At 41.5% G+C, this 19,029-nt stretch overlaps 1 protein-coding gene across 1 annotated transcript in view; it reads right to left on the reverse strand.

Annotated features, from left to right (window-relative positions):
- LRRC72 (leucine rich repeat containing 72) overlaps positions 1 to 19,029 on the reverse strand; it is a 68,500-nt gene that overhangs the window by 5,104 nt on the left and 44,367 nt on the right. Inside the window, exons 4-7 of the mRNA XM_075557336.1 lie at positions 15,752 to 15,833; positions 13,805 to 13,915; positions 1,502 to 1,591; positions 454 to 606 (exon numbers count right to left, since the gene is read on the reverse strand). Of these exons, the coding sequence (XP_075413451.1) occupies positions 454 to 606; positions 1,502 to 1,591; positions 13,805 to 13,915; positions 15,752 to 15,833 (436 nt within the window). The remainder of the gene's footprint in view (positions 1 to 453; positions 607 to 1,501; positions 1,592 to 13,804; positions 13,916 to 15,751; positions 15,834 to 19,029) is intronic.

The raw sequence follows: 19,029 nt of genomic DNA on the forward strand, positions 1-19,029 counted from the left end.
CAGTCCCCATGCTTGGGAATGGAGTGAAAGAGAGCGGCCTTTGACAAGATAGCTTGACACAGTGGATGCAACAATGGGCTCAAACTTAAGAACAATTGTGAGATGGCCCAGGAGACCAGGCCCCATTTTGTTCTGTTGTACATAGTGCTGCTCTGAGTGTGAGCCCACTGGATAGCACCACACAAGGATGGCACCACACAAGGACGGTACCACAAGGCACCATGCAAGTCTTCACTGTATGACCGCATTGCTATCACACTACCTCAACTGACTTCAAGTACTGGGCTCAAGACTTAAGTTGCAAAATCATTAAGCTAGAGATTACTCATTTTACTGTATACTTAGCTTATTGTAATTGCAAGGATGATGATGATGATGATGATGGTCAGGTTACTCAGAAGCTTGTGTAGTTTTAGCATCTTTTTCCTCCCTTTAAAAAAAAATTCAATATACCTGAAGGTAGATGCTGGGTTGACTTTGGTTTAATTGGTGGTATGGTATTCCAGGAGACATCAACTTTTCCTCCAAAGGCAATTGATTGGAGAATATGCGATTTTTCATGGTTAAAAATGGTAATTGTTGATATTCTTTCTTTGTTTGTAATACCTGATAGACGCAAAAGTAGAGTCACTGCTCAGCACTATAGAGAAGTTTGCAGAATGGCAAAACATATTGGATACTTTCAAATGTTTCTCTGAGCTAGGTTACATGTGAACATCCTGGCAACACTAATTTGTAAAGGAACTATCAGTTACTTTTACAATCTTACAAAAGTTCACGTCACAAGACTCACATCCACTTGCAGTCTAGTGCATCCCCGACATTTTGTAACATATCAGCCACATGAATAATAGGTAAAACCTGCCCCTGATTTCCTCAAGGCTATGAAGAGGAGAGTCATAAGGTCTTGGTATTCGCAGAAACATAAGGTACTTAGTAATGAATTATTAAAAACACTCAACCCTGCGAGACAGAAAAGTGAGCAGAGTAAAATCAGTCTCAAATAAATGTAAAATGTAATATATTTGATAGATTTGCGTTGTTGTGGCATGTGAAAATAAGACGTACTAATTTGTATGTGATTTCTAAATGTGTATTCATAATGAAATTGCTATTGGAAAGACTAACTTTAGCATATGTTTACAGAATTTCAAAGAGGATGACCTTTAGAATTTAACCTGGCTTTCAGAGGTTTAGTGGAAGTAAAATGGTCATTTTAGAGAGAAGAAACTGAAGTACCGGGACCGAATGATTGACATCCAACACACTATTCGCAAAACCTGGACAAGACGGTCTTTTTGATAAAGTGGTTATTAGACATGAATTCTTAAATGGAACAAATTTCAGATGGTAAAAATGTTTAAACAAGTAAATTTTTAAAATAAATCATTGATTTTTTTAAAAAAATTAACAAAGACAACAGTTTTCAAAGGTATTTTTGGTCCATTGAGTTTTAAGACTCTCAAATATTTAGCTTTGGGAGAAAAAGCAATGTCCTTACGGTTTCTGTCAAGAAATTCCACTCCCGGAAGATGGTGGATCATGTGTAAACGGTACAAGTTATATTGGCACAAAGGATTCTGATAGAGATCTGCAAAGGGGGAATCGAATCAAGACATCATATTGACAAAGTACTTGCTTTCCTCGCTGATAAACAGCTTGGTGGCGTAAAATACAGGAATAATATTACATAATGAAACACAAAGCTCTGATTTATAGACCAAACCGATGGCCTCACTAAACACTCGTGGTATCCTTTCGTCCTGTCTGTTAGATGTATTGATTGTGCATGTAGCTACTGAGTTTTTACTAAACAGTAGGTCCCTAGCAAGCTCTGATTGCATAGTGGGTTATGCGTTGGGCTGCTAACCACAAGCTCAGCAGTTTGAAACCACCAACACATTTTGGGAGAAAGATGAGAATTTTCTACTCCAGCAGAGATGTGCAGTCTCAGAAACTCATAGGGCCAGTTCTACTCTGTCCTCTGTGGTCACTTTGAGTCAGAACGAACTCAATGGCAGTGAGGTTTTTCAGTTATTAGACACCCTACTAGGAGCTCCGGCAGCACTTTCAGGCAAGTGTCGGTAGGTAGGCAGTTCAAACCCACTAGTCACTCTAAGAGTGAAAGTTGAGTCCTGGAAACTGTTTCTAGAGTCACAAAGAGCTGGAACCAACTTGATGGCAGGAGATTTTGTCTTAGGTACCCTGCTATGTGCTGCAGATAAATCATTGATCCACACCTGCCACAAATAGGGAAAATATTAACTTGTTCATAAGTACATTAGGAGAAAAGGAACTAGTCATAATCTCTTTGGGAGCCTTTTAATTTATTTTTAATGTTGTTGAGAACACATACAGCAAAACATACACCATTTCATCTGCTTCTGCATATACAGTTCAGAGACGTGTATGATTCAGAGATGTATACGATTCTGCAAGTACAAGCCTCCCTACTTGTCTACCTTGGCCAGACTCTTGCTTCTGCTAGGGAGGTCCTTGTGTATAGGTGTTAGGAAAAATAATAGACTCTATATTCTGACACAGAAACTGGAGTTGAGAGGTATGTTGGTACAGGAGAAGAACTCCTGGCATTTCTGAGGTGACATCTTGTCGAGAATCAGCGAAATGATACATTTGAACATTTTTTTCAACCAAAAGTTTCAACAAAAATACTTTCCCTATTCATCCTTAGCTGATATTAACCAGGGTTATTTTAACACTGTGTGGAGGAAAACTTATTAGTGGAAATATATTCATGGAAAACCATATGGGCCAGCCTCTCTGGCCTATAGTTGGGCATGATTAGAGATTTGTATATAATCGCCATATAATTTTCAGAACATACTTATACTAACAAGAACCACTAGATGGCAGTAGCAGAAAGAGGTCCAGCCTACACCACTCTCACTACTCTGAGGCTCCTTTAATGTACAACATAATGAGGTTTGATAAAGGCATGAAAATATTGATCATTAGCAACTCAGAAAATAACCGATTAATATTTATAAAGAACAGTTTGCAACATAAAGAAGATGGGTGGCTGGGGGCATGTTTTAGAAGACAAACGATTTAGATAAAAACAGAACAAGTTAATCATCTGGATGTTTTCTCAGTAGGTAGTAAAACATTCTCATATTTGTCATATAAACACAAACTTTTCCAGTTAATAGCATTCTTATATATAGCTATTTCCCCATGGCAAGCACTTTCATCAGGCAATAGAAGACACCTGGGACATAATAAAATGAAAATGTTAAGAGTGGAGAAACACTGAGAAGAAAATGTAGAGCCAGGAGAAACAAAGGAAACATGTATGCTACTGGGGTGAAGGAGAGAAGCAACCGAATGGAATTTTCCCAGGTCTCTTAAGTGACAGGAATGGTTTGAATTTCTCTCTTGAACTAGAAGGACTTGAAATAGTCACAGATAATTATATGCACAGGACAGGGAATCGAATGGATGTCCGTTAAAATCAATTACCAGGAGAGACTAAAAAGAGACACACAGGGATCCTGTGTTACAGTGTGCGCTGGTAGAAGTGCACAAAGGAATATCCTTCAAGGACACGGAAGCAAAACGAAACAAAGCTAAAGCAATTGCTTCAAATGAGAGTTCATGAAGAAGCCAACGTCACGCCGGCTTTTGTGCAGAAGTCTGTTCAGTGATTAGGGTCTCGGAGATGACGTCCGGCACTTCGGAACCCTGCAATACTTTATAGCCGCCGAGAGTCCAGTCTGCCTGTGCACATGTGTGTGTGGAAAGTGTACATAAGCCTTTCAGTGGCATTTCCTCATGGTGTCCTCTTCATGGGCTTGGCGGATAAAAGTTAGGCTGACAACTTAAAGGCCAGAGGTTTGAATTCATCAGCCACTAGAGGGGAGAAAGATGAAACTTGATTCCATGAAGAGTGTTCTTGGTGCCAGTGCCAGGCACAGCCAGGTCTGCATCGCCATTGCCATCATCGCTACATGGAGGCACGTTGTTTTGCCGCCATGTTCATAGATCCTGTCGAGGGTCTTCCTCCCTTCGTAGCAAAAACCCCTCCTTTACCAGATGGGATGGCCTTCGCTAGAGATTGATCTCTCCTGATAACACGCCCAAAGCCTTGAGATGAAGTCTTGACATCTTTGCTTCTCAGGAACATTCTGGCTACACTCCAAGACCCATTTCTTCATTCTTCTGGCAGTCCGTGATACATTTCATATTCATCCTCACCATCAGTCAACTCCATCGTTTCTCCTTCTATTTTTGTCTTCCTTATCCATTCTTCAGCTTTTAAAAAATTAATCATTTTGTTGGCCTGCTCTTACAAATCTTATGACAATCCATCATTCAATTGTCTTAAGCACCCTTGTACATATGGCGCCGTCACTTCCGAAACATGTTCTTTCTATTTGAGCGTTTGGTATCACCTCCTCTTTTCCCAGCTCTGGCATGCATGCGTGGTGACTGGAAACACCAGGACTCGCATCAAGCACAATGTAACAAGCACAAAGATGCCCTTATGGCGACATCTTTGCCTTTTAAAACCCATTCTGAGGAAGTTTTTTGGGCCAAATTGGCTCCATGCAATATGCTATTTGGTTTCGTTACTGCTGTTTCCGTGGCCTTTGATTATGGATCCAAGTAAAATGAAATCTTCCACAATCAGAATATTTTTTTCAGGTATCATAATGTTATTTATTGGTTCTGTTGTAAAAGTTTTAGTTTTTTGTCTCTTTTTTTAATGTTGACTTGAACTCCAAACTACAGTCTTTGATCTTCATCATAAGTCCTTCAAGTTCGCTTCCCTTTCAGCCGGCAGAGCTGCTAATGAGCATTCCTCTAACCCCGATACCGTCTTCTTTTTGTACTTCTTCTTGAATTGTTGCTTTCCTTTAAAAATATCATTTTATTAGGGGCTCATACAACTCTTATCACAATCCATACATACATCAATTGTGTAAAGCACATTTGTACATTCACTGCCCTCATCATTCTCAAAACATTTGCTCTCCACTTAAGCCCCTGGCATCCGCTCCTCATTTCCCCCCTCCTTTCCCACTCCCCCCTCCCTCATGAATCCTAGTTAATTTATAAATTATTATTTTGTCATATCTTGCCTTGTCGGAGGTCTCCCTTCACTCACTTTTCTGTTGCCCATCCCCCAGGGAAAAGGTTATATGTAGATCCTTGTAATTGGTTCCCCCTTTCCAACCTACCTTCCCCTCCACCTTCCAGGTATCGCCACTCTCAGCACTGTTCCTGAAGGGATCATCTGTCCTGGATTCCCTGTGTTTCTGGTTCCTATCTGTATCAGGGTATATCCTCTTGTCTAGCCAGGTTTGTAAGGTAGAATTGGGATCATGATAGCAGGGGTGGGGTAGGGGGTGGGGAGGAAGCATTTAGGAACTAGAGAGAAAGTTGAATGTTTCATCATTGCTACACTGCACCCTGACTGGCTCATTTCCTCCCCGCGACCCTGAATTGTTGCTTAAGATACCTTTTGATGTGGTGAAAGACTATAACCTGATGCACACCTTTTCTGATGGTAAACCATGTAGAATCCCCTTGCTCTGTTCCAATAACTACCTCCTGGTGTATCCACAGATCTCTCTCATGAGCATATGAAGTGCTCTGAAATTCCCTCTTTTATTTATTTATTTATTTATTTATTTTTTAATTCCCTCTCTTTTTAATGTCATCCATTATCTGCTTTGATGCACACAGGTGAATGTTGCAATAGCCCATGAAACACAAGCAAACATCCATCTGTGTTTTCTGTGGTCAGCCAAACATCCTAGTGGCATCAGCGATAGGTCCTCGCTTGTTTCGGTTCTCTTCTAACTCCAGTTTGAATTTCTGGCAGTTGCCTGCAGATGTACCTCTGCCATTGCTTTTGGATTACCTTTAGTAAAGTTTGTGTGTATGTGATATTAATACTATTTGATGGTTTCCCCTTTCTGTACAATCAATCTTCTTGTTGGGATGGGATATCTACTCACTCATGGGCCAGACCCTCTGTCTTCCAAATTTGTAAACAGTGACGAGTGAGCATATCTCAAGTTACATCTCTTTGTTGACACATTTCAGTTGTCATTTTTATCGATTCCTAGACCTTTGCTTTACATGAAATCCTTCACTGTAGCTTGGACTTCTTCCTTCAATACTGCCAGTCTGTGAGTAACATCATCTCCTGAAATGGTTGAACACTGACCAGTTCTTTTGGGGACAGTGATTCTGTGCATTTCCTTCATCTTCCCTACATGAGGGAGATCCGGTGGCATGGTGGGCTACACAGCCAGATACTAACTCAAAGGTCGGCTGTTCAAATCCACCAGCCTCTCTGTGGGAGAAAGACGAGGATGCCTGCTCCCACGAAGATTTAAAGCCTTGGAAACCAAAGGCCCAAGGGGCAGTTTCCTCTGTCCTACACGGTCACTCTAAGTCAGAATCCACTCATCGGCAGTGAGTTTTTGAGTTCCTTGACGTTTCCTATGTCATTAAATATCTTGTCTATAGAATTAATCAACATGGCAACTACAGGCTGGGATGTTTTTCTTCAGTTCTTTCAGCTTGAGAAGCATTAAGCACGGTCTCCCTGTTTGATTTTTGAACTCCAGAGTTTGGTACGTTTTGTTGTAATGCTTTGGTTTGTCTCCTCAAGCTGCCCCTTTAAATAGTTTGCTCAGCTGTTTCACATCACCAACTCTTTGTTCATTTTACTTCGCCGGCGTCTCTTCTGATCACTATTGGTTCTTTCCTCTGTTTTAAACGAGGTTTTCCTTCCTTCGTTCATGATGCCTTCAGATCCTCTCACAACTGTCAGGCCTTCAGTTACCCGGGTCCTACTCACCCAATCTCTTCCGGAAAAGCTCTGTGGGTTGGGGTGGATAGACTCTATTTTGTGTTTTGTTACTGTGGACCTGTTTTCATTTTCTTTAGCTTCAGTTGAACTTTAAAATGAGGAATTGATGGTCTATCGCACCGTTGACAGCTGGCCTTCTTCCTACTCGTGATACTGAGCTTCTCCATTGTATCCAGATGCCTCCACTGATTGGATACCCATATGTCCCCTTGTGAAATCATTGCTGCTGCTCTTGGGAACAGGTGTTTAGAATGAAGTTATTCTTGCAAACTTCTTTCACGCAATCTCAAGTGAACTTTCGATTACCAAGCCCTTAGTCTCCCAGGATCGATCCTTTCTGTTTGCAACATTTTCATTCCAATAAAAAATGATGATCAGTGCACCTTAATTGTACATTTGATTAATTTCAGACTGAAGAAGTTGGTAAAGAGTCTTTTTATTTTTTCATCTTTGGCATTGGTGGTTGGTGAATAAATTCGACTGATAATTCTATTAACTGATCTTTTTTGAGGCATATCTTTTGACCCTATCTTATCACAGGTACAATTATACTTTATGATAGATCTTGAAATGTTCTTTTTGTCCAAGAATATAATCTCAAGAGGACTTCAGTGTGTCACTTCTGCCATTGCAGACCATATGATTGATTTCGAAAGGACGCATCAGCCTCTGATTCCCTTTGGACACTGCATCCCCGCTCCGCCGGGCAGCGGAGGAAGGAAGCCCTAGTTTAGGCTAGCTAATAAACTCCTTTTGCTGCTTTTGCATCTCAACTGGTCGTGATTATGGTGTGCGCCCAAGGTAAGCGCTCCTTCCTTCCCCGAATCTAATATTTGGGGACTTGTCAGGGATTGGGGATTGAGAGCACAGGCCCTACCGCGACTCACGGACCGACCTTGTGGTAGGAGGGTTTTTTTTGTTGTTTTCTTTTCTAAAATTCTCTCCGGACACGTCTATGGGTGGCGCCATTAATTGGGACCCGAATACGACCGAGGCGGAAGCGCCAGAGCGGTCACTGGTCGGGTTCAGAGTGGGAGACGTCCTCCTGTTCCCCTGGTACATTCCGGTTAGAGTCCGGACCTTATCATGATTCAGCACTCTTTGTCAGAAGCCATGTGGAGACCCCACCATTCTTGAGAAGATTTCCCCTTCACTGACTTGGCTTTTGCCCTACTTTGGCTCTCATTTGGTCTCTTTTGTGAGATGGTGGAAGATTTTTGGATTCTTGGTGCACACAGTATAATGTTGGAGCTGTGAGCTCTGGCAGCTCTGGGGAGGTATGTTTTCTTGATGCGCACTGAACATTTAATTCAACTTCTCTTCATAAAAAAAAAAAAAAGACTCATCAGCCCATCGCAGTCCACACATGATTGGATGTTGACCTTGGTCATTCCAGTTCATTTGTGGTGACTTCCAGTTTTCCCAAATTCATACTGTTTGCACTCCATGCTCTGGTTATTAATGGCTATTTATAGCGGTTTCTTCTCATTTTGAATCATTCCCCACCAGCAAATGAAGGTCCCGAAAACGGTTCTTCATTTGTGTCACTCTACCTCGAAGAGAAAGAAGCTCTGGTGGGGTAGTGGACGATGCATTGGGTTGTGAACCTGATGATTGGTGGTTCAAACTCACTAGCTGCTTCTTGGGAGAAAGAGGAGGCTGTCTGCCCCTGTGGAGGGTTACTGTGAATTTCCTTTGTGTTGTGAGACTCTGAGGGAGCGGCTGTCCCCCAGCATAGAAACTGAGGGCCTCCCATCCCAAAGGACTTCGTCTTTCACACCCTTATCTGGCAAGGTTCTGCTGCAGTCCCAAGGGTTCCAAAGGCCCGTTTTTGAGAAGCGGATCTCCGCCTCCATCAATCTGCTCTTTTCGTCTGCAGCCTTCCCTTCAACCTTTCCACTCGGGATGAGCCAGTCCGTGTTGGAAAGATTGCTGGCCTCGTTGGCAGCGTGGTTTTAACACGCAAGCCGCCACAGCACGACCAACGGATGGCAGAGTAGTAGTCACAAAGCGAGCCAACTCTTAGCTAGCCCAGCACACGCCTGGATTCACTGCTGTGCCATTCCTTGTCAAGACAGTGTCTCCAGACGGAAGCCTCCATGTGCCTGTGGCAATGTCACCCTCCACGCGTCATAAAGCAAACGAGCTGAGTGACAGTACCCAGAAAACTGGGCGTTTAGCCCAGCCCTGTCGGAGGAAGTTTAAAAACTGGAACTAAGCAATATGGAAGGCATTTGATCCCTTTCATTTATCCCTCAGGATTTTTATAGCTTTAAATTTTGGTAGGAAGCAATCTTATTTTCAACTTGTAACCCCCCTCCCCCTCTTAAACATTTAACATTTGAGATTTATGAGTTTTGGATTGATGCTACTAAAATTACCATAAATTAAATTTCTAAGATATGAAATCAGTTTCCTGTGTCTGAAAGTTCTCCAAGCCTCCCGTGATGTATGGGCGCATTCATTTAGAAACCATGAAGTGAACATGGCTTACACTTTTACTCTCAATAGGTTAATGCTGTTTAATCCACCTTCCCTCTAGGCTACTTAGAGAGCACACCTCAGTGGCGCCAGCACTGTCTTGTTTATCTTCATTTAGGATTCTGCGTCTAAGCATTTTACATTTAGCCACTAATACATCACAGTGTCTCCACTCTCTTACTGCCCGAGCTGGAGTTACACGAATTACACGTGTGAAGCTACTTCTGTTGAGACAGAAAAAGGAGGGGGATGGGGAGAGCATCATCTAAAATGTTGGCCCAGTTAACTTTTTCAAACTTTTAAATGGTGCCTTTTAAATGAATTCAACATTCTTAAGACCACCTGTGAAGAAAGGTGATGTAATTAATGAGGTACCAACATAGCCATTTTAGTAGATCGGAAAAATGACAGAGAGCAGAAAAGCATTAGATTCTGCTTCCATACAGAATGGCGCGAGGAAGTTCAACTGCTAATGATCAGACAGCAAGAGTTTTAACAGATCTGTGTCAAGGTTACTTTGTAAGGTCAGCATCTCCATTGCCATCACCACCTTAATGTAATGAAGCAGAATCTGGGAGCAACCCCCCCCACTCACACACAGACACACACACACAGACACACACACACTCACACACACACAAACTCTCACACACACTCACACAGGCACACTCACACACAGACACACACACACACAGACACACACACACTCACCCACACAAACACACACACAGACACACTCAAATTCACACACACACGTCATACAGAATATGCAACGAGCTCTGACTCGTAAGAGGTCAAACAGCAGCAAGCAGATGAAGGTTGGAGGGGTCAGAACATTCCATAATTCAGCACAAATAGCAGTGAAAGACCCAGTTGCTTGTTTGGTGGATTGACTGAGGGGCATTACAAGTAAAGACTCAGAGGAGACTCAGGTCTCCCAGGATTCTGCGTCACGCCCTGATGTGCTTCCATCGGCAGGGACGTGATGCCCCAAAGGAAGATGGCGCAGATTGAAGAGGAGTCGCTGGAGAAAGGTGGGGACTCCCTCCGCCCAAGTTCTGCTAGGAAGGTGGTCTTAACCATCAGGAGATGGCATCACCTAGGTACCCTTTCAACAAGGCAGCTTAAGGAAACAGGGAACATGGAGTGAAATTAGGAGACTAAAGGTTGTAGAGAATGGCTGTTTTTAATTGTTCATTTGGGTAGTAAGGGTCATATTTGTAGTTTCTTTCTTTCTTTTTTCTTCTTACATATTGAGAAGGCACTGAAGGTTTAAGAAAGTCCCCAGCCACTAAGAGGGTCTTCCACTTTAGGAGGAGGATGGAGGGGGTAAAGGACCAGAAAGGACCCAGCTAGAGGAGATTGTGGAAAGGTGGACCGCCTGGAGAGAAGAGTGGGGTGCGGCCCTCCTGACTCAGCCTGGAAGTCACAATTCCAGTTACCAGGACTTCACACGGTGCAGCTAGTTGTAGGCCTCCCTGAAGCTCCCAGCCAAGTGTCTCCAGGGAAATTGCTTGGCAATTCTCCTCATAAATGCCAGTGGAGGATGCAATGCTAAAAGGATTAGAGGTCTAGCCTGCAGCCTATTTTCTCACCCTCTGAAGAACTTGGAATTGAAGTGGAAGAATAATAACTCCTTAACATTTTTATATGGGTTTACAACGTGAAAAGACAAAAATGATAACATTTGAAAATGCACATATTCACCCTTTTAGTTATGAGCTAAATCTAATCTGTGACTGCACAAGAGACACACAAATCTAATTCGAGGAAGTAACGGCACAGATGTAAACAGTTCCCCCATGCAATGGAACATGAATTCAACATGTGAATATCACTTCAAAGGCGATTCAGGAAATTCATCTTGGTCACTCGGCACAGCTTCTTCTCCATTCTGCTAACCAGTTCTTAGTTTAAACAATTGGAGTTATATAACTTGAGCTACATCACTTGGGCTTTTAAGTGGAGGTCATTTACATTGGTTTTAGGCCAATATTACTTGACAAGATTAGCATTTAAGGAGACTGGTAAAGATGTGAACATGATACTTGTCAGGCTACCACAATCACCACTCCCCCTCCCCATTCCCCCCTCCCCAACCCCTACCCACCGCTCTACCTCAGGATAACACAATTCTGTGCTGGGCAAAAAATCTGAGCAAGGTTTAATTTCATAATGCACTCACTTCGTGGTCACCTTTGTTGGTGGCAGGACTCTGTTCACAACACCCCTGTTTACTACTAATAAGATGATAGTGTGTAAAATAAATACAGTTAAATTCCAGAGATTTTACATTTAGAAAATTCTGCAAATAATTTCTCAGTAAGACACTCCAACTCTTTAAGAAAGATTTGGGTTGAGAGTTATAAAACTTTTCAATCTAGACTGGCTCGATCTTGTTCACCTTGGTATTCCCAAATGCCCATTGTATAAAACCCTGATTAATAGATGAAGAATGTGAGATTGGATTCGAGCAAGGTATAAATGTATGCCTCTCAGGAGAAACACATTTAAAACATAACATTGAGACAGAGTGAATGTAGTTAACAAAAATAAAATTTTAAAATTAATAATGTTTTCGTGATTTCTATTAATGTTCAAAGTAAACCTAAGAAGTAGCTATTAGCTTCAAGACATGAAAAAAATCATAATAATTTATAAATTATCAAGACTTCATGAGGGAGGGAGAGGAAGGAAGGGAGGAGGAAAAATGAGAAGCTGATACCAAGGGCTCAAGTAAAAAGAAATATTTTGGAAATGCTGATGGCAACAAATGTACAAATACGCTTGATACAATGGACGCTTGTATGGATTGTGATAAGAGTTGTACGAGCCCCCAATAAAATGATTTTTTAAAAAGAAGAACAAGGATGAGCAAGCATTGTGGATTAAACATAACCAGTTCTTTAATCATAAAAGTGTTCAGCACAGAATGGCCTTACAATTCAACTATGCAGGTCCAAGTTGAGTATTTCTCAGAAAGCAAAAGTAAGAGTGACTCCTTCTAATAGGTGGCTTCATCACGGCTCCCCAATAAATGCATGGGATTGCCATAAATTTCTCATGATCTTTGAGTGGGTACCACGCATCACAACCCAATGGGACACGGTAGAACTGTCCTTGTGGATTTTGAGGCCTGCAACTGTGGACAGGAATAGAAAGTCCCCTCTTTATCCGAGGAACTGAACTCAAACTTCTGACTCTGAGGTTAGCAGCCCAATACATCACCCACTATGCCACCAGGGCTCCTGCCACAAACAGTGTGATTTTATATTTGGGTTTTAAATTTCTACCTACCAGCACATTAATCAAGTCAATCTGACAGATGTAACTGCATCAACAATAGCAAGAACTCTAGCTTCTCTCCATAGATGGATCTGTTTAGAACCTTCTCCATGGAGATTAATGTACACAAAATACTGGCTCATGTAAATCCCAGGCATGAAGACACAATTAATAGGAAACAATATCCATCTCATTAAATTGATATAATATAAGTGGATATAATGAGTGTCCAAACACAAATATTTGAAAAATTACTGGTTGATCTAAGGGTTTTTTATATTGGCAGACTTAGAACCTTTTGCCTGTATTATGGATGCATATTTTTCTCCAAGGAACAACGATGATGCTGTAGGGTAATTGGTGGACGTCTATCCACAAGATCGACTGGTAGTTCAAACCCAAAAGATGCTCTGCAGGAGAAAGGGGAGGCTATTTGCTCCCTTCAAGATGAACAGCCTTTGAAACCCTCGATGGTGCAGTGTTGCTCTCAGGCAGAAGTGACTTGGTGGTCGCGAGTTGGCTTGGTGTTCTTGTACAGACTATTGGGAATAAACCCACTGGCATTGACTTGATTAGTGCAGAGTGGGCTTTCCCAAAGGTCCCCAAGGGCCAGTCTCTGCAGAAGCACACTTCCACACCTTTCTCCTGGTGGATCCAATTTTCTGATGATTCAGCTAGCAGCCAAGTGATGACAGTGAGAGTAGTGCTGGTGCAATTTTTATATTATTAAACGTGTTTTCAGAATAATCACAGAATTGTGTAACCAGCACAATTTTAGAGCATTTTCACCCCACCTCACAAAAAACCCTTGTACCCTGTACCCATTTGTTACCACCTGCAAGCATAGTCAAGCACTAATAGATTACAACCTGTTTAAGATAGACCTATTCTCTCTATTTCATGCAAATTATCTAATCATTATGCATTTCAAACTTACTTTTGAAGTAAAGCCAAAATTGTAGATCTAAGAATGCAAACCCTCCATTGTTATCTTGTCATTTTTCTGTGACAAGCCGTATCATTTTGCAGAATTTTTCCTACCCATTGTTCTTTCAAAAGCATGTCTTAAAAAAGAATATAGTCTTATTTTCAGGAATATCTAAGTATTCTACATTCAAACATTGCTCTTCTAAAATGCCTTACAATACTGTAATTTTGACTTATGTTTAGTGTACAACGTAAAATGAATACTCAGGATCTTCAGGTTTAGCAACCCCTTCAATTCCTTCACTGTAGCCTCGAGGTTGGTGAGTTCATTGTGGTGCAACAAGAGGATATGCAATGATCGCAGATTGTGCAGGCCTACAAAACAGGACGGGTTCACGTGGCTTTAAACATCTCACTGTTAGCCAACTAACAACAGTAAATGACAGGTTACATTTCATAAAAAGGGAATGATAATTACATTTTGGGCACAATAAAGTATAAAAATTCAAATAACAACTTTCTAGTTGTTTAACTGGGAGGAGTTGTTTTCTTTCTTTTTTTGTTATTGTTTAGTGAACATTACTTTGATCTGTAATGTGAATTAAGAGAATTCAATGTAGTGTCTTCCTTTGAATTGCTCAAGTAAGTGGCTTCTTTGCACAATCAAAAGTAATTCTCATATCATTTTTGTTGATTCTAAATGCACATTTCCCACCTTGTTAACATAAACAGAGTGAAAAAAATGTTAGTGTGAACGTCACATAAGTCCAAGATAGACCTTCTAAGTGGTGGTCACGGCCGTCGTGAACTTTAAATTTTAATGCCTTTTTGATTCTATATGATATTAAACATTTTTATATTATCTCTTTATGTTTAATGGTCATGCTAAGCTATGATTGTGTGGTTATCATCCCTTTTGTGATCTGACATTGCTATCTACCATTTTGCGATGCGTTATGAATTCTAAACTCTATATATTAATGAGAAAAGGTCAGGGTGGGCCATATCTTGGCTTTATGAGGCTGTGCTCAGGTCCAACCCAGCAGAGAGTGGAAACTCCAGTGGCTACAAGGAAGAAGCATGAACAGAGCATGGCCTTTGGGCCTGAGGTTCCTGCCCTGAAAGCCTCCTACATAGATCCAGGGTTAGGTTGATGTCAAGACGTATGGGATTTTTTTAAATACAGGGAACTCATGAAAGAAGACCTGGCTCACAGAAGTTGGAAGGAGTAAAAACTCTTCCCCTAAAACTGGCACCCGTAATTCAAACTTCTGGCCTCCTACAGTGTGAGAAAGTAAGTTTGTTTCTTAAAGCCATCCATGGTGGTATTTGTTACAGCAGCACTAGATCACTAAGACTAAGCAAACAAACAAAAACAAAACAAACAACACCCCACCCCCCCCCAAAAAAAAAAAACCACAAAAACTCACTGCCATTGAATTGATTCCAACTCATAGCAACAGTGTCGGACAGAGTAACCTGTGGGTTTCCGAGAAGGTAACTCTTTCTCACTGCCTTCTAATCAGAGCTGACTCACAGTGACCCTCTGGGCGTTTCTCACCTGTAACTGTCTACAGTGCAGGCTTTCTCCAGCAGAGCTGCTAGTGGTTCTGAACTGCTCACCACGCAACCACTGGGCCACCTGGGAATCCCTACATATGTAGAAAGCCTCATCTTTCTCCCAGGAGCAATTGGTGATTTCAAACTGCTGATCTTGCAGTTAGTAGCTAGATGTGTAACCCAGCAGGGCCCCCAATAACTAAGATACTTAACTCCAAATGGTCCGGACGTTTAGAGATTGTTGTGCATGTGCAATTCACTCTGAGTGGAAACAGTCGTTAAATCGGTAAAAACTATCGGTAGTACATCTTGCAAGACTATGTAAGTCATTGTATTTATGGATGAACCCAGAAATTGGTAAACATGATGAAACAAAATCTACTTTGTCTCCACTGTGCAATATAATGGCAAAAGTCCGGTGTTTAAAAACTCTTCTGCATTTTGAATAAGACAGGTGACAATATTGCAACAGAACTGTAATCTAACAGCACATCTTAAAATGGAATGTAAAAATAACCCTTCAAAGTAAAGATTTCATCACAAACTTTGAGCAGAAATATTTAAATAGATTTCATGTCACTAGCAATATTATAGATGAAGGTTATTACTTCATTGACAATTTATCCAACTGAGAGAAAATTTGAGACATACCTGTTATCTCAAATATCGCATTGTTGTTTAGATATAATTCTGTCAGGCAATAGTTTCTAGTTAGAAATGCTATCCCATGGAGCTGAAAATGAGAGAAAAATATGTTTACATGCACATACGAAATATATTTGTAATAAAACCATAAATGTTTGACTTTGCTGCCATAATGAATTCTTTTTGACCTTTTAGGAATTGTATATGAAGAAAACATCCCAGCCCAGTCCAGGTCAAGTCCATAAATCTGATATTAGCCTGTATGTCCATCACCAGTCTAGCAATTCTAATTCAGACTCATGCAGCCGTGCAATGATGCCAAATGCAAGGAGAAAGATCACAGGCCAGTAGGTGGAAAGACTTGTGGACCCAGTGGCGAGGGGAGCATCTCAGCACTGGCGTGGGTCACCGCATGGCTCTTCCAGCCACAGGGCTCTAGCTCCATCTGGCTTGCCAGCCGGAAAAGGAAACAGAACTTGTGTCTGCCCTCCAATGAGCTACTTATCTCCTTCATGCTTCCAAATGAGGTCATCAAGCTGTGACCTGATTGCCTGTCAGGTATTCCACAAACTGTGAATAACATTGTGAAGAATGAGATTTCCAGAATGCTTAATTGCCCTCATGAAGAACCTGCACATAGACCAAGAGATGGCTGTTTGAGATCAAGAGGATACTGTGTGGCTGAGAATCAGGATTGGTGTGTGTCAGAGTTGTATCCTTTCACCATACTTATTCAATCTGCATGCTGAGCCAGTTTTTTAAACTCAACTATATAAAAAATGGAACATTAGATTGGAGCAAGATTAACAAACTGCAATATGCAGATGGTATAACCTTGCTTACTGACAGTGAAGAAGAGTTGAAGCATTTACTGATGAGAGTTAAAAATTACATCATTATGTATAGATTACAGAGAGGCAACAAAATCCTCATAATTTAACTAATAAGCAATCTCATAAGAAACAGAGAAAAGATTAAAGTTGTCAAATATTTCATCCTACATAAATCCACAATCAACACCCATAAAGCAGCAGTCAAGAAATCAAATGACATATAGTATTGGGGAAATCTGCTGCAAAATACCCTTTAAAAGGAACTAGGTGTAACCTGGTCCAAGCCATAGTTTTTCATTCACCTCATATGCATATTAATGCTGGACATAAATAAGAGAGAAGGTTAGATTCATTTGATTTAAAATGTTGGCAATGATGTTGAATATACCATGGGCCAACAGAAGAATGAACAAATATGTCGGGCAATGTGTCCAGGTCTCGGGGATGGTGACAGAGACCATGAGACAAAGGGAGGGCTCTCCTGCCCATGGCGTGTGTAAAGCTGAGGCTGGCCTGCAGCGTGAGGTGCAGGGCAGAGGCCAGGGAATCAGAGGGGTCAGGTCCCAGAGAGTGCGGTGGCTGCCAGTGTGGCTGAGAAGAGGCACGAAAGACTACAGAACTATAACAAAGGTTCTGTAACTTGTTACCCTCCGTAATAACCCCCACAATCAGGTGTACTGTATGCGAGTTCTATGTGGCAACTGGAAAGGGTTATTGAACCCAGCAGAGAAATAGTGTCATAGGAGGTATGAGTGGTGTCAGCATAGGACAAGGGCGGAAGGTGGAGGTGTGTCTGACTTCTGCCTCGTAGAAATCATCTCTAGGCTAATGGGGAATGGAGATTTCCTATTCCTTGGTGAAGCCCCAAGATGTCAGATGCAGCCTCAGTGCGGGGTCTCTAGTACTATTGTATGTACTCTGTGCCTTGTTGGACAGCCCTCTCTCCTTCACTGGCGCAAGCCCTTCTGGCAAAGAGATGCCAGCTTTCCTGAGAACTGCGGAAGCCTTATGCATTTAGAAGGCACCTCTGTCTGACCAGTCCCACTTTATAACAGCCTATCACCAGTCACCATGCAACCCAACGAGAAGGCAAAACATAGGATAATATTGCTTTGCACACTCATCTTTTCCAACCTGGCCTTTCATGACAGCCGCCGGGCTCATTAACCCCAAACACTTAGTTTGATTTGTGCAATCAATCTTATTAGAATTTCAGATCTTCATTAAGGAGAGAAACAATATTTCCCTAGTATCTTGCCCTGTCCACTTCCTCACTTTCCTGACAATTTGGTGGGAATGTACAAGGGGGCATCCCCAAAAAGGTGGATTTTTTTCCAAAGCTATGTATTATTACTTTGAAAATAAAACCTTACCACCTCCAAAGTACTCTCCATTGCACTTAATACATTTGTCAAATCTGTGAGTTCATTCTTGGAAACATGTTTCAAAATCATCTGATTGGATGACTGACAGCACCTCCCTCATTTTTGTTTTTTTTTCCCTTCACGTCTTCTACATCATCAAAACGCTGTCCTTTCTTGTTCCTCTGTATTCTCAGAAATAAAAAGAGGTCCCACAGGGCTAGATCAGGTGAGTTAGGTGTGGGGGGCAAGCGAGGTATACTGTTTTTGCCAAAAGCTGGTATACTGAGATGGCTACGTGAACAGGTACATGGTCATGTGGCAAAACCAATGCCATTCTGCCACAAATCAGGCCTTTTTTGTCACACCCTGTCACACAATCTTTTCTGAACCTCTAACTAGAAAGCATGATTAACAGTCTGACCTGGTGGAATGAACTCCAAATGCACCATCCTCCTCACATTAAAAAAAAGAGCATCGGCTTGATCTTTGATTTTGTTTGACAAGCTTTTTTGGGGGGAGGTGATGATGGCATCTTCCACAGGTTGATTGATGCTTGCTTCCAAGGTCATAAGAATAGCGCCATGACTGGTCACCAATCATGACCTTGGAAAAAAGTCTGGGTCACTTTGGAGCTGTGCTTTCAAAGCATGGCATGCTTCCAATCGATGCCCCTTTTCCTGGTCAGTCAGAACCCGCGGAACAAATTTCGAAGTGACCCTTCTCATTCCCAAATCTTCCGTTAACATTTGCTGAGTTCCAAGACAGTCCAGATAACTTCCCCATCACTTCAATGATCCGTTACCATCTTCAAGGACATGTGCCATGAATTGTGCTGACATTTTCGTCCATTTGGGAAGTTGATGGATGTCCAGAATGAGGTTTATCATCAAGTGACATTTCATCTTTTTGAAAGAAACCACTCATACTTTTGAGTTTTTCCCATAGTTCTGTCCTTGTAAGGAGTGTTCAACATCACAACAGTTTCTGCAGCATTTTTCTCAAGCAGGAAACAAAATTTCACAGCCGCTGTTCTCAAATCGACCATGACAAAATAGAAGTTTGAGTGAAAGGGCTTTTACCAAAAAAA

The sequence above is a fragment of the Tenrec ecaudatus genome, chromosome 9, assembly GCF_050624435.1.
Source record: "Tenrec ecaudatus isolate mTenEca1 chromosome 9, mTenEca1.hap1, whole genome shotgun sequence".
Lineage (NCBI taxonomy): Eukaryota > Metazoa > Chordata > Mammalia > Afrosoricida > Tenrecidae > Tenrec > Tenrec ecaudatus.